Source organism: Phyllostomus hastatus, unplaced genomic scaffold (assembly GCF_019186645.2).
Source record: "Phyllostomus hastatus isolate PE091 unplaced genomic scaffold, TTU_PhHast_1.1 phas_contig_34, whole genome shotgun sequence".
Lineage (NCBI taxonomy): Eukaryota > Metazoa > Chordata > Mammalia > Chiroptera > Phyllostomidae > Phyllostomus > Phyllostomus hastatus.
In genome coordinates this window covers 13,070,475-13,084,895 of record NW_025333857.1, presented here as the reverse complement: position 1 = coordinate 13,084,895, position 14,421 = coordinate 13,070,475, and the positions used below count along the sequence as shown (strand labels likewise).

General features: G+C 35.8%; 1 protein-coding gene across 2 annotated transcripts in view; it reads left to right on the top strand.

Moving 5' to 3' along the window:
* ADAMTSL1 (ADAMTS like 1) overlaps positions 1–14,421 on the top strand; it is a 924,426-nt gene that overhangs the window by 549,484 nt on the left and 360,521 nt on the right. For both annotated transcript variants that reach the window (XM_045840784.1, XM_045840785.1), the window contains one exon: positions 12,180–12,225. In XM_045840784.1, the coding sequence (XP_045696740.1) occupies positions 12,180–12,225 (46 nt within the window). The remainder of the gene's footprint in view (positions 1–12,179; positions 12,226–14,421) is intronic.

The following is a 14,421-nucleotide window of genomic DNA, read 5'->3' as shown; positions in this document are numbered from 1 at the left end:
GCTGACTCTCTGTGAGGACTGGCTGTGAGCACAGCTGATGAGCTGCCCTGCAGGGGCCATCCCACAGAGCAGAACTCCCCAAGGAGGGGCTCTGGTGCCTGCCGAGACCACCCTGTGGGTGTGTCATTTGTGAAGCTAATTGGATAGTGTTCTGTAATTGAAATTTTAAAAAAATTAAAAAAAATAAACTATAGCTGCGTCCACATCAGATGGCATGAGAAGGGTGATGGAGACATGTTTATACAGTTTGGCCCAAGCTGAATTTTAAAACTCATCTTTTTTTGTATTCACACACATTTTGCTGAGTAAAATAAACCTTACATGAAAGGAAAAAAATGTTTTCTAAAAATGAAAAGAGTCCTGGGCAGCTACAGGACTGTGTTGTGGTTTGTCAAAGCACTGGGCTCTTGGCTGACTCTGTGCCTCTTCTCCTCGTGAGCCCTCTGCCTACAGTGTCTCTTGCTGCCCACATCAGCCTGTCAAATACTAAACATTATTTAAAGTTGCTTCCAGCAGGGGCCCTTAATGTCACTTTGCCATATTTGTAAGACATTTTATCCACACCACTTTTAATCACATTTACATAGTCTTGCTTGTGTTGTAGTTATTTACATGACGCTGGCCCCCATTAGACTATCAGCACTATGGACCCAGGTTTTATCTTGCTTTTTTTATATACCTCCCCACCTTGCACATAATAGGTACCCAGTCAGTGTTGAGTGAATTAGTTCAATTGAGTATTAGGGCCAGGAACCTACTGTAGTACTTTGGGAAGCAGGAGTAAGAAGGGAAGGAAAGCTGTTCTTGAATTCTCCTTTCTTCTATCACACTCTTGGGGCTCATATGGCCTGCATGGGGTACTCCACCTAAGATATCACTTCATCAATTACTTCCCTCTTATCCACCTGCCCCTTCATCCAGTTCCCCCTATGTTTAGTGCCTGGGCCATGTCCATTAGCTAACTATGTTTTATGCTGTTGTGTGTGTTTTTTGGATCCATGCGGATTTTTTCTCAACTAAATTTTAACTTCGATAAGGGTCCAGAAAGTCATTTTGTGTCTTTCACAATGCCTTGCTTAGTACTGGTTCAGATCTGATGCTCAATAAATGTGCTAAGTGACTGTAAATCAGAAAGCATTGTGTAAAAACTTACTCACCAGAAAAGCCTGCACAGGAATTCCTTTTCTCTTTCAGACTGTATACTACACATTGTCTCACTGGATTGTTTGAGCAATACTCCCAGAAAAGAGTCTGGCTTATTAAATGCTGGGCATGATTATGATGGTTTACAATGCATTATTCTTCCTTTTTTTCTTTTTTTGATTCCGTGAGCATAGTCCTCATTTTCCACAGTCCATATTTGTGAGATTGTGATGCTTTGTTGTAGCATGTCTGTCTTGGAAGAGCAGGCAGAGATATGTAAAATCATACTTGTTTGGGGGAGAAAAGTTGGCAGCGAGTTTCCTAGTTGTAATTTAGAACACACCAAACACTCAGAATAGCAAATAAACCAATTTGAAGCTCACAGGACAAACTCCAAAATTCAATCTGTAATATCCTTACATAGGTCTAAATTTTAATTTACCAACTCTGCAGCCTCTTAGCTGATGCAAAAGAATCTATAAAAGTACAGAGGGGCTTTCTTTAGTTACCTCTTTAGTTACCTTTGGTCGAGAGAAGATCAAACAAGCAGAAGAGATGTCATCTTAGAATGTTTTCCCTAAACCTACACTGTTTCCATTAATATTGAATTTGGTCTCCACATTAAGCTTTAGGACCTCTCTCTGTATATATAAATATGAGTCTCCAAGCTGGGACAGCATTCAAAATGTTTTTATAATGAAAGATTAGTATAGAGCAGAGGTGTTGAATTATAAAACTGAGGTTACAAAAATATGTTACCTGTGCCAAAAAAACTGTTTTAAGTCAAGGCCTCAACTTTCGGCATTGTTTTTCAATGTGGGCCTCCGCTAACTCATATTCTGATTAAAATTGCTTTGAAAATGCAGCTTTAACATTCTCACTCCCTCTCCCTCTCCCTCTCCCTCTCCCTCTCCCTCTCCCTCTCCCTCTCCCTCTCCCTCTCCCTCTCCCTCTCCCTCTCTCTCTCTCTCTCTCTCTGCCTCTCAGCTGCCTGGGCCACGTTAGAGCCTCTGGCAGACTGAGAAAACCTAGTGTGACACCAGGACTATGTCTGTTCCCAGGCAGCTCACCTACTGATGGATGATGCCTGGCAGCATGCCTCCTTGTTGTTTGTTGTATTATTACAACAGAAAGCATTTTCAAAAGCTACATTTATCAAGTTGTCATAATAGTTTGGCTTGTATATCTATTACCCAGAAAAAAAAATAAATCTCTCCCTTAGCACAGATCTGAGCCACGTGATGCATCACATGCAGAAGAGCCCGTGCAGAAGGAATGGGCATCCTGCTTGGGGTTCGGGGACATTTGGCTAATTATTTAAGGAAGAGAGATATTGTTTATGTATGCATCTGAAGTCCCATAGCAGCAAAGCCTCTGTCTCTTCCTTAGTACAAAGGTGCTTTTCCACTGGTGATTGTATGTGCTGGGGATGCATTATTCCTAGAATTTTGGTGGCTTTGTCTAATGAAGAAGGAGGTTTAAGCTCAAATGGGAAAATCTGTGAAGTTTGCCACAAAGAAGGTCAAAGACACCTTTTAGTGTTAAAGATCAGGTTTTCACAGGCAAGTGTACCAGATTAAACATTACTTGTTATGGAGAGTCTTGTAAGCACATTTCTTACTATTGAAGAATGGTGCTTGTATGGGAGCACTTGGCTCCGTGGAGGGGTGGAAGGGTGAAGGAGGATTCAGTCCTTATCCAGAGCAAATGTACTCTCATTAAAGGCTTGTTAAAAAAAACCTTCAAATCTATTAATGTTAATAAAGTTAATGCACACGTAAACATCTCCAGTTATGTAGAAATATAGTATATAATAAACATATAAAATAAATATGGTTATCTGTAGATATATTTTTATTGAAATATAATTGACATATAACATTGTGTAAGTTTAAGCTGTAAAACATGTTGATTTGATACATTTATATATTGCATTGTGATGACACTGTAGTGTTAGCTAACACTTCTATCACGTCACATAATTATCATTTCTATTTTTGTGTAAGGAACAATTAAGACCTAGTCTCTTAGCAACTTTGAAGTTTATAGTACAGTATTGTTATCTATAATCACTGTGCTATGCATTAGATCTCCAGGACTTATCTACTAATTGCAAGTTTATACCTTTAAGCATCTCCGGATTCTTCCCACCCCTTCACCCCTGGTAACCATGCAGTTTAGGTAGATGCTTTTTAATGAAGGGACGGAGCTGAATGACAGAGTTCTCTTATTAGGAACACGTACCATGCAAGTAAAGTTTCCAAGTGAACAAGGCTCATTTGATTCTCATGAAAGACACACTAAATTAGAATTAAAGAGTAACTATTTTAAACATAGAGTAAAATGCAGAGAATTAAATGATGACTTTCTGAGTGCAGAAGTAAAACAGAGAGCTAAGAGAAAGATGATAACACGGCACTTGTGAAGCCCACAGGGATGGCATGTCATCTAACTCCTTTCTCCACATGCAAGGCAAGACCACCACTCACCGCCTGGTATGCATGGACTCCAGTTCCTGCCCCTAGGTTTTCAGCATTCACTTTGACCCATGAATGAGGACAGTGAGCACCCAGGGTTGGCTTTACACACAGGGTCCGGAGGTTTATATAACTTCCTTGTTGAGGGTGAAGTTCATTGGTATCAAGTGTTTCCTGAAAGAACATCTCACAATAATGTGTCTGTGGGAAGTGAAAAGCAGCCCAACAATGCATTGGCATTTGGTTCTCTCACATTTTCTCAGAATTTGTTATTCCTCTAGAGGTCTTTGTAACAAGCCCCAGAAACATAGAAGTGTTTCCCTGGCTCGCTGGGGATGTTCTCCTGCTAGATAACTCCAGTGAGTGCTGGCATGTGCACTTGAAGTGAGGGAGGAAACCCCTGCTCCAATACTACACAAAAGCCCGGCCGTGGCTGTAAATCCACTTGTCTTGTCTAATTCATGGTCACTTTAGGACCCATTCTGAAGGACCCAGCGTCCTTCTGGCTGGAACTGCTGATGTGATTTTATGTCTGCTCTCTTATAAAGAATTCAGCTTGCTTTTGGATGACTAAAAGAAGGGAGATTTATAAGCAGATGAACTGTCCTATTTTAGAATTCTTTGCCCATGAGTTTCTATTTAAAAATAGGAGATATTCAGAGAAATATAAACACTTGTTCTTACTTAACTGGACTCTTTGCTTTTTTGTAAATCAAAGGCAAAGCTTCCTGAGACTAATTCAAGTGCAGTTGCCCTTAAGAATTGCAGTTTTAGTACTATAGTTATCAGATTTTCTTGAAACTGTTCATTGACACCAAGGATGAGTCTAGATATGTTACCAGAAGGATATTTGCTTAGGCATGAGATGGGGAGAATTTTAAGGTAAAAATTGATGTTAGTTTACCAGAATCTTTTATTCTTAATTGAAAAATAAATATATTATGTTCTGCTCTTTTAAAGATGTAACATAAATAGGGGGCCGGGGGATGGTGATGAAGCCAACAAATTGCTAAAGCCTGAAAAGAAAGCTATTAATTTTCTGTGACAATTCATCTCTTCTCATGTTGTTAAATTGTGGTAATTGAAACTAAGATAATATTAGGACTTAGGTATTGGAAGAGTTTGGATAGCTTGTTACATGTTGAGAGACCAATAAAATATGCCTCAAGCCTATGGTGATCTTCTTAAGAGTGAATTAAAGTCTGGATAATTCACAAATAACTTTTAATTGAGGTGACTTCCATTTCTGAGAGATGGAATTAGTCAAAATTAATAATGACTGGCTATGAGTAAAGTGCCAAAAAAAATAAGGAACTTTTTGTACAAATTTGGTTTGAAATATATTTTTATTTACATCTTTTTCTTTTATACTCGAACTAGTTTCTGAGTCCTTAATTGGTATAGTTCTTAACTCTCCAAACACAGTGCTGTAACTATTTTAGAGTTTTCACTGAGAGGATAAGATACATTGACTTAAATTCTCTGTTATCATGGTCTGTAACTTTCCTCAGAAACCATTTTGGACTAAAATTTCTAATGTTTGCTTTAATTCCCAGAGGCAAATTTCATTTTGTTTAAACGTGAAGGAAACTTTTCAGCTGTTTTATATTACAAACTATTTTAAAAAGAAAAAGAAAATATATTTTACTGCTTAATTCTCAGATGAGGCTTTTGTGCTTAGATAAATGCCTTGGATGAAGAAATTCACACTTGGCAAGAATTAAAATTCTTGTGGTGGAAGAGTCACTTCATTTCTTAAGTAAAATTTATATTCAGATTTAATAAATTTGAACTTTTAAAAAATACAAGCTTCTCTGCCCTGAAGTCCTTTCACATCACATTTTACTGACAAGTGTGGTTCTCTTGGAGATGGTCCAAGTGTACAGTGTCCGTCTAGGTATCCTATACTTACCAGAAGTGGATTTACCAGAACTGAGAAGCAGCTGATGTATTGATGTAGTAATAATAAAGTGCAGTTAACCCCCAGGCTAACTCTCTGCTAAACCTCCCTATTTTAATCTACTGTTAGTATTTTACACATCCTAAGCATATCTTGTTTCTTTATTTTTATTATTGTTTCATATACTTTTGAGTTAGACAAGCCTGGGTTTCAATCCATAGTTCTCTCTTTTCTGTGTGTATGGTATTAAGCCTCCTAATTTTTCTCAGCCTCAGTTTTCTCATCTATTAAGTAGGAATAATACAAACTTGCAGAGTTGTTGGAAGATGAGCAATAATGTACACACAACAGTTAACACTGAGCCATGTATCTGCAGCAGACACATGATACATAGTAAAGGCTGATCTTACTATTATTATCCACAACTTGATAATGTCTTTCGATAATGAGAATCTTTTCAAACTCAAGCACTTCAATATGATATTTCAGTCAATTAAACTGCATAAGCTCCCACTAAGTAATACAATCTAGCAAGTGGAAGAATTAATTCAGGGACAGAATTAAATTATTGGCAAATTAGTATTAGGTGTTAGACATTTACAAGACAGTCTTTGGAAATTGCAGCAAGTGTTTCTCTTCTTTTATTTCTACTGAAGCATTTAAATCAATATTTTAAACTGTATGCTTACATCTCCTATTATCTAAGGGAGCTTTTCAAACGTGCAGGAATTTATAACTTAAAATATTTGACAAAGGCTCATTTGAATTATTTATACAGACATTTTTCTGCTTTTGAGGTGTTTGATTATTTTTGTTTTTAGTAAAAAAATATCTCTGTCCACATACCCCTAGGCACGTGGACAGAGCTTTTGTAAATTATCATAGCTGTGACCATAACCTTATGCACTGCCATTCCAATAGCCATTTGACTGATGAAAAGTCTAAGACCCTCTTGAGAAGGCAAAGGGCATATTCAAGGAGAAGAGCAAAGTCTAGCACCCAGATCACCAAATTCCAAATTCAGATTTCTTTCCATTCTTCCTTTTAAAGGGATAAGGTTAGGAAAAGAAAGTAAAAGGAGATGAAATGCAGTTATTTTAATTATTAACACCATAGCTCACTTTTTAAAAGTAAGAAGTCATCATCGTATCTTCTCTGTTTTAAAACCTCTGGCTTTTAAAACCTGGGTTCTCTTTGCCTATTGCCAAGGTCAAATTCAGAAGGTATTTATCTCATCTCCTATAATTCCTCACATAAACCCAAAACTCAAAAAAAAAACCCAAAAGGGCTTAAAAATTTGCATATATACCATATTGTTTTATGCCTCTGGGACTCTGCCTAACATTTCTTGTCTAAATATTCTTCACCCCTTTTCAGTATCTATTATACTGGTACATCTATTATGCATTTAATTAATGTCAAACATCTACACAATGCTTACTATGTGCTAGGCACTGTTGGAAGTGTGTCATAAATATTGGATTGGCCCAAAAGTTCATTTGGTGTTTTAGTAAAAAGACATTTTTCATTTTTACCAATAACTTTATTGAACAATGTATTCATCATTTTGTTCCACTACCTTCTGCCATTTTTTAGGTAACTTCATAATTTCATTTTCCCAAAATGCTTTATCTTTTTGAGCAAAGAACTATTCCAGGTACCTTTTGCAGTCTTCCAGTGAATTAACATTTTTTTCCATTAAGATAATTTTGTAAAGACCAAAATAAATGGAGATCCAAAGGTGAAATGTCTGGTGAATATGGCAGATGAATCAGAACTGCCCAGCCCAGCTGTAACAGCTGTTGCCTGGTCATCAAAGAAACATACAGTCTTGCATTATCCTGATGGAAGATTATGAATTTTCTATTGACTAATTCTGGATGCTCTTCATTGAGTGCTGCTTTCAGTTGGTCTAATTGGGAGCAGTATTTGTTGGTAGTAATCATTTGGTTTTCTAGAAGGAGCTCATAATAGAGGACTCCCTTCTAGTCCCACCATATATATACATCACCTTCTTTGGATGAAGATCAGCTTTTTGTGTGGCTGGTGGTTGTTTGTTTTGCTTGCTCCACAATCTCATCCACTCCACATTATTATAAAGTATCCACTTTTCATTGCCTGTCACAATTTGCTTTAAAAATGGAACATTTTCATTACATGTCAGTAGAGAATCACATACAGAAATATGGTCAAGATTTTTTTCACTTAATTTATGAGGAACCAAAACATCAAAGTTATGAACATGACCAAACTGGTACAAATTATTTTCAAGTCTTGATTTGGACATTTTGTGTATGTTGGCTATCTCCTGTGTGGTATAACATTGATGGTTCTCAATTGATGTCTCAATTTAATTACTCAACTTCAACTGGTCCACTTAATGCCAGAGCATCATCCAGTGAGAAATCTCCAGCACAAAACTTCACAAACCATTTTTGACATGTTCCATCAGTCACAGTACCTTTTCCATATACTGTACAATTAGTGTTTTTGCATTTCAGTTGTATTTTTACCTTTCTTGAAATAATAAAGCATAACATCCTGAAACTGTTGCTGATTTTCTTCCATCTTCAATATTATAATGTCTACAAAAAATTCCCCAATTTGATGTTTTTTTTAAAATGCATGCTGATATCACAGCTGTCACAATACAATCTAACAAAATTGTTTCAAATGATATTAAAGACAACTAAACACCACTAGAGCCATCTTATGGAGAAAAACCAAACAAACTTTCTGGCCAATCCAGTATTAACTAATAATCCTAGAAGATAAGTAATACGGCCCCCTTTTACAGATGACAAACTGACATATAAAAACAGAGGAATAAAGTCAGGATTGCAGAAAGAGGATTCTAGTTTCAAACTATGTACTCTAATCCATTACACTATGTCACGTATGCACTTGGAATTTCAAAATTGAAAAACATATCACATTCTGCTGACACTGATGTCTAGGTGGTACGCTATTAAAGGCCTCTGGGTTGCAGAATTCATTACCTTGTGTACCATCAACTGGTAGGCTCCAACCTATCTTGAAACTTTTCAGACTCAGAAACTGATATTTTTCAGCAATCACACCAAGAACAGAGCCTTGTCTTGCAAGTGGACTCACAATTACTTGGCCCATGAGACTAATGTTTCAAATTAAATGCCAGTTTATTAGCTTACAGCTAATAATAGAACTGTCTGTCACATGGACCAGAGTATTTATGTCAGCATGACCAGGACATTAATCTCTTAGCAGTCATGAAAAGCCAGATCACTCTTGGCAAGATGCTTGGTCCATATGGCATCCTAATGAGGGGTGTATCTGGGATGAGCAGAATGTTCATTGGCATCATTTTGGTTAGTGTGAGACATCTTTACACCATGGGAGCAAAAGCCTTGCCAGTAGGACCTGGAGGACTTCAACTTTATTGGTCCTTTACCTGGGACACTTTTGGGCTGGGCACTGACAACCATGTACTCTCATTCTTCTCTTTTCTATGATTGTTTGCCTTGCTACATTTCATGGTTAAGGCATATTAATGCAGTCAATCTGGTCGTGGTCAAATATCTCAGCATAGGACCTTTCTATCTCCTTAAGATAGTTTCTTCTGCAACTGATTTTTTTAGATAACATATTCATTTTGATAACATTCTCAAGACCTAGCACAAAATCTATCTAACGAAATTTGAATTTCTTTCACTGAATATAATTGAGTGATTTTCTTGACAGCAAAAACTAAGTCATATTCATTCCCAGAAGTAAATGCATTGCCCAGTACAAAGAGACCTCAATGAACATTTCTTGAATAAACAAGTGAATTAGGAGGCAGTAAAACATCATGGTTATGAGTGTAAGCATTGAGCTCAGATGATCTGGTTTCAAATCTTAGCTCTATTACTTAATAGTTGTGTGATTTTGACAATTTACTTAACCTCCCTAAGCCTCAGTTTTCTTATTTGTAAAATGGCCATAATGGTAGTACCCTGTCTCTTAGGGTTGCTGAGATGGGTAAATAAGTAAATACAATACAACAAACCTTAAACTCCATAAATATTAGTTATTAGTATAATCATTCTCCCAGAATATTGTGTTGTATTTTACTTGTTTTTTTAAGTGTGATTTATTTCTTTATTTTTTTATTGAATGTATTGAGGTGACATTGGTTAATAAAATAATATAAGTTTCAGTTATACAATCCTATAATACATCATCTGTGTATTATATTGTGTGTTCACCACCCAAAGTCAAGTCTCCTTCCATCATCATTTATGCCCCCCATACCCTGTTCTACCTCCCCCTACTGCCCTTTCCCTCTGGTAATCACCATACTGTTATCAGTGTCTATGAGGTTTTTATTTTTCTTAACCATTCATCTTTATCACCCAACACCCCAACCCCCGTCCCCTCTGACAGCTGTCAGTCTGGTCTCCATATCCATGAGTCTGTTTCTATTTTGCTTGTTAGCTTACTTTGTTCATTAGATTCCACATGCAAGTGAGATCATATGGTACTTGTCTTTCTCTGACCAGCTAATTTCACTTAGTATAATGTTCTCCATGTCCATCTATGCAGTTGCAAAGGGTGACTTCCTTCTTTTTTATGGCCAAATAGTATTCCACTATATAAATGTACCACAGCTTTTTATCTGCTCATCTAGTGATGGACACTTGAGCTGCTTCCATAGCTTGGCTATTGTAAATAATGCTGCAATGGGCATAGGGGTGTTTATGTTCTTTTGAATTAGTGTTTTGGGTTTCTTAGGATATAGTCCCAGAAGTAGGATTGCTAGGTCATAAGGCAGTTCCATTTTTAATTTTTTGAGGTAACTTAATGCCTTCCACGTTGACTGTACCAATCTGTATTCCCACCAATAGTGCACAAAAGTTTCCCTTTCTCCACAACCTTACAAGCACTGATTTGTTGATTTATTGTTGAGAGCCATTCATACAGGTGTGAGACAATATCTCATTGTGGTTTTAATTTGCATTTCTCTTATGAGTACTGATCTTGAACATCTTTTCATAAGTCTATTGACCATGTATATGTTCTCTTTGGAAAAGTGTCTATTCAGGTCCTTTGCCTATGTTTTAATTGGATTGTTTGGTTGTGTGAGTCCTTTTTAAATTTTGGATATTAACCACTTATCAGATGTGTCATTGCTGAATATGTTCTCCCATTCAGTGGGTTGTCTTTTCATTTTGTTGATGGTTTCCTTTGCTGTGCAAAAATTTTTTATTTTGATGGAGTTCACTTTTTCTTTTGTTACCTTTGCCCAAGGAGATAATATCAGAAAAAAATATTGCTATGAGAAATGTCTGAGACATTACTGCTTCTATTTTCTTATAGAATTTTTATGATTTTGGGTCTAATATTTAAGTCAAAGTGGCTTATTTTGAAAAGAGCAGAGTACTGCTGTTCTTGTGTCATCACTGAATGTTTAATCAAAAATTGATTGTTTTTGTTCACAAGAGTTCAGTGAAATGAAAACTCCCATGTATTGCTGGTGGGAGTATGTAATGGTTCAAATTTTGTGGAATGTAATTTATCAAGAGCTTATACAAGTTCATTCCCTCTACTCCAACATTCTTCTAGAAATTTATCTATCCTAAAGACATAGTCAGAAATTTGGATAAAGTATATGCATGGATATGGTTCATTACACTCTCATTTATCAAACCTCAAATTGGAAATTACTTAAATAAGTAATAGGAGGATGATTATGCAAATTGTATTGTTTGATGGAATATTAGTTAACTCTAAAAATGTTAACATGAAAGGTATATACTAGTGTAGGGAAATACCTCTAAAAATTATAAGTAGAATAAAACAAGCTACAAAATTGTATAAATAGTGTGATTTTTTCCACACTGGAGAGAAATCAATAAACCAAAATAATGGAGATTATCTTTAAATGAGGTAACTATGAGGGGTTTTTTTTTCTTTCTTGTAGTCTATCTTTTCTAAAATTTCTACAATGAACATGTATCTCAGAAATAAAAATAATTCTTTAAGAATTATGACTTTTTATATCCATTTTGTAATTTTATAAGACATTGAGTAGTAAGTCCAATTTTTATCATACTCATGGTTTAATTTTTTCTATAAAATACTCCAGTTTTATACTAGAAATAATTAAAACAGGATTCACTTAATATTAATGTTTAATAAAACCTTGGAGTTATACATTTGGTTAAATAAAAACTAACTATAAGTACTTATTTTGACAACTTTTTAAAAAAATATTTTATTCATTTATTTTTAGAGAGGGGAGGGAGGGAGATAAAGAGAGAGAGAAACATCAATGTGCAGTTGCTGGGGTCATGGCCTGCAACCCATGCATGTACCCTGCCTGGGAATCGAACCTACGACACTTTGGTTCTCAGCCCGCACTCAATCCACTGATCTACGCCAGCCAGGTATCTTGACAACTTTCGAAGCAAAATAAATGCTTAATTTCAATCTTCATGGAATGATCAATTTATGTGTATAACTTTAGATCTGCTCAATTAAGTATTTGATAGTAACTCTTTTAAGAACATATGCAGAAAATGGATTGACTGTTATATGAGTATTAAGAGAAAAAAATTCTTTTTATAAGAAAATAGTTCAAATATTGAGCCTTTCACTAGTATTAATGAGGTGTTTCTTTTTTTCTTTTTATCACCTAGGAGCTGTGAGGGAAGAAATATTCGCTATAGAACATGCAGTAATGTGGTAAGTTTTGAGGTTATATGATTGTAATAATGTACTTCTAATTGTTTTGGTATATTTGTTACTTTTTATTATTTTTTATCCTTTTGTTTAATTTTTATGAATTTATTGGGATGGCATGCATTAACAAATTTTTACAGGATTCATGTGCACACTCTACAACATATCATCTATACACTGTATTGTGTGCTCACCATCCCAAATCAAGTTTCTGTCCATCACTATTTATACCCCCTATACTCTCTTCCACCTCTTCCCACCTCCCCCTCCCCAGCAATCACCACACTTTGTCCATGTCCATGAGTTTATTTCTTTATTTTTTTCCTCTATCCTTCTACCCATCCCTATTCCCCTAACCCTCAACGACTATTGTAAATAATGCTTCAATGAACATAGGGGTGCATATATTCTTTCAAACTAGTTTTTCAAGTTTCTTCAGATAAATTCCCAGAAATGGAATCACTGGGTCATAAGGCAGACCCATCTTTAGTTTATTTGTAGGAAATTCTGTACGGTTTTCTACAGTGACTGCACCAGTCTGCATTCCCACCAATAGTGTACTAGGGTTCCCTTTTCTCCACATCCTTGCCAGCACTCGTTGTTTGCTGATTTATTAATGATAGCCATTCTGACAGGTGTGAAGTGATATCTCATTGTGGCTTTAATTTGCATTTCTCTGATGATTAGTGATGTTGAACATCTTTTCATGTACCTGTTAACCATCCGTATGTCCCCTTTGAAGAAGTGCCTTTTCAGATTGTTTGCCCATTTTTTCTTTGGATTGTTTTTTTTGTTATTGTTCTTTTGTGTTTGGGGTTCTGTTTTTTTTTGGTGTTGAATTGCACAAATTCTCTATAAATTTTGGATATTAGCCACTTATTTCCCTTTGCTGTGCAAAATAAATTTTTTATGTAGTTCATTTTTTCCTTTGTTACACTTGCATAAGAAGATATATCAGAAAAAATACTGCTATGAGAAATGTTTGAGATTTTATTGCTTATATTTTCATCTAGGATTTTTATGGTTTTGAGTCTAACATTTAAGTCTTTAATTCATTTTGATTTTATTATTGTGTATGGTTTAAGAAGGTGGTTTAGTTTTCTTTCTTTCTTTCTTTCTTTCTTTCTTTCTTTCTTTCTTTCTTTCTGTCTGTCTTTTCTTTTCTTTTCTTTTCTTTTCTTTTTTTTGCCTATATGGTCTAATTTTACCACCACCATTGATTGAATAGACTGTTTTTACCCCATTGTATGTTCTTGCCTGCTTTGTCAAATATTAATTGACTATAAAGACAAGGATTTATTTCTGGGCTCTTTATTCAGTGTCATTGATGTATATGTCTGTTTTTATGCTGGTACCATGCTCTTTTGATTACTATGGCCTTGTAGTATGATTTGATATTAGGTAGCACAACTCCCCCAGGTTTGTTCTTTCTGAAGATTGCTGTGGCTATTTGGGGTCTTTTGTGGTTTCATATACATAATATATTTTTTCTAGCTCTGTGAAATACACTCTTGATATCTTCATAGGAATTATATTGAATCTATAGGTTGCTTTAGGTAGTCTGCACTTTTTTAAAAAAAGATTTTATTTATTTACTTTTAGAGAGAGTGGAAGGGAGGGAGAAAGAGGGACAGAAACATCAATATATGAAAGAAACATTGGTCATTTGCCTCTCACACATCCCCAACCAGGAATCAAACCACTCTGCTCAGTTTGCAGGCCTGTTTTCAATCCAATGAGCCACCCCAGGCAGGGCTGGGTAGCAAGGACATCTTAATGATGGTAATTATTCCTATCCATGATTATGGTATATGCTTCTGCTTATTTGTATCTTCTTCAATCTTTTTCTTCAGTGTCCTATAATTTTCTGAGCACAAGTCTTTTACATCCTTGGTTAAATTTATTCCTAGGTTCATCAAGAAACATGTAAAAAGGACACATGGAGAAAGCCAAAGGGAGCTAGGATTGAGGGTAGGAGGTGGGGATAGCTGGGGTACAGGGGGGTGGTGGAGGGAAAATGGAGACAACTGTACTCGAACAACAATAAAAAAACAGAGACAAAAATATTCCTAGGATTTTTAATCTTTTTGAAGCAATTGTAAATGTGATTGTTTTCTTAGTTTCTCTTTCTGATAGTTTATCATTGGTGTATAAATGCAACTGATTTCTGGATATTTATTTTGTATCCTGCTACCTTAC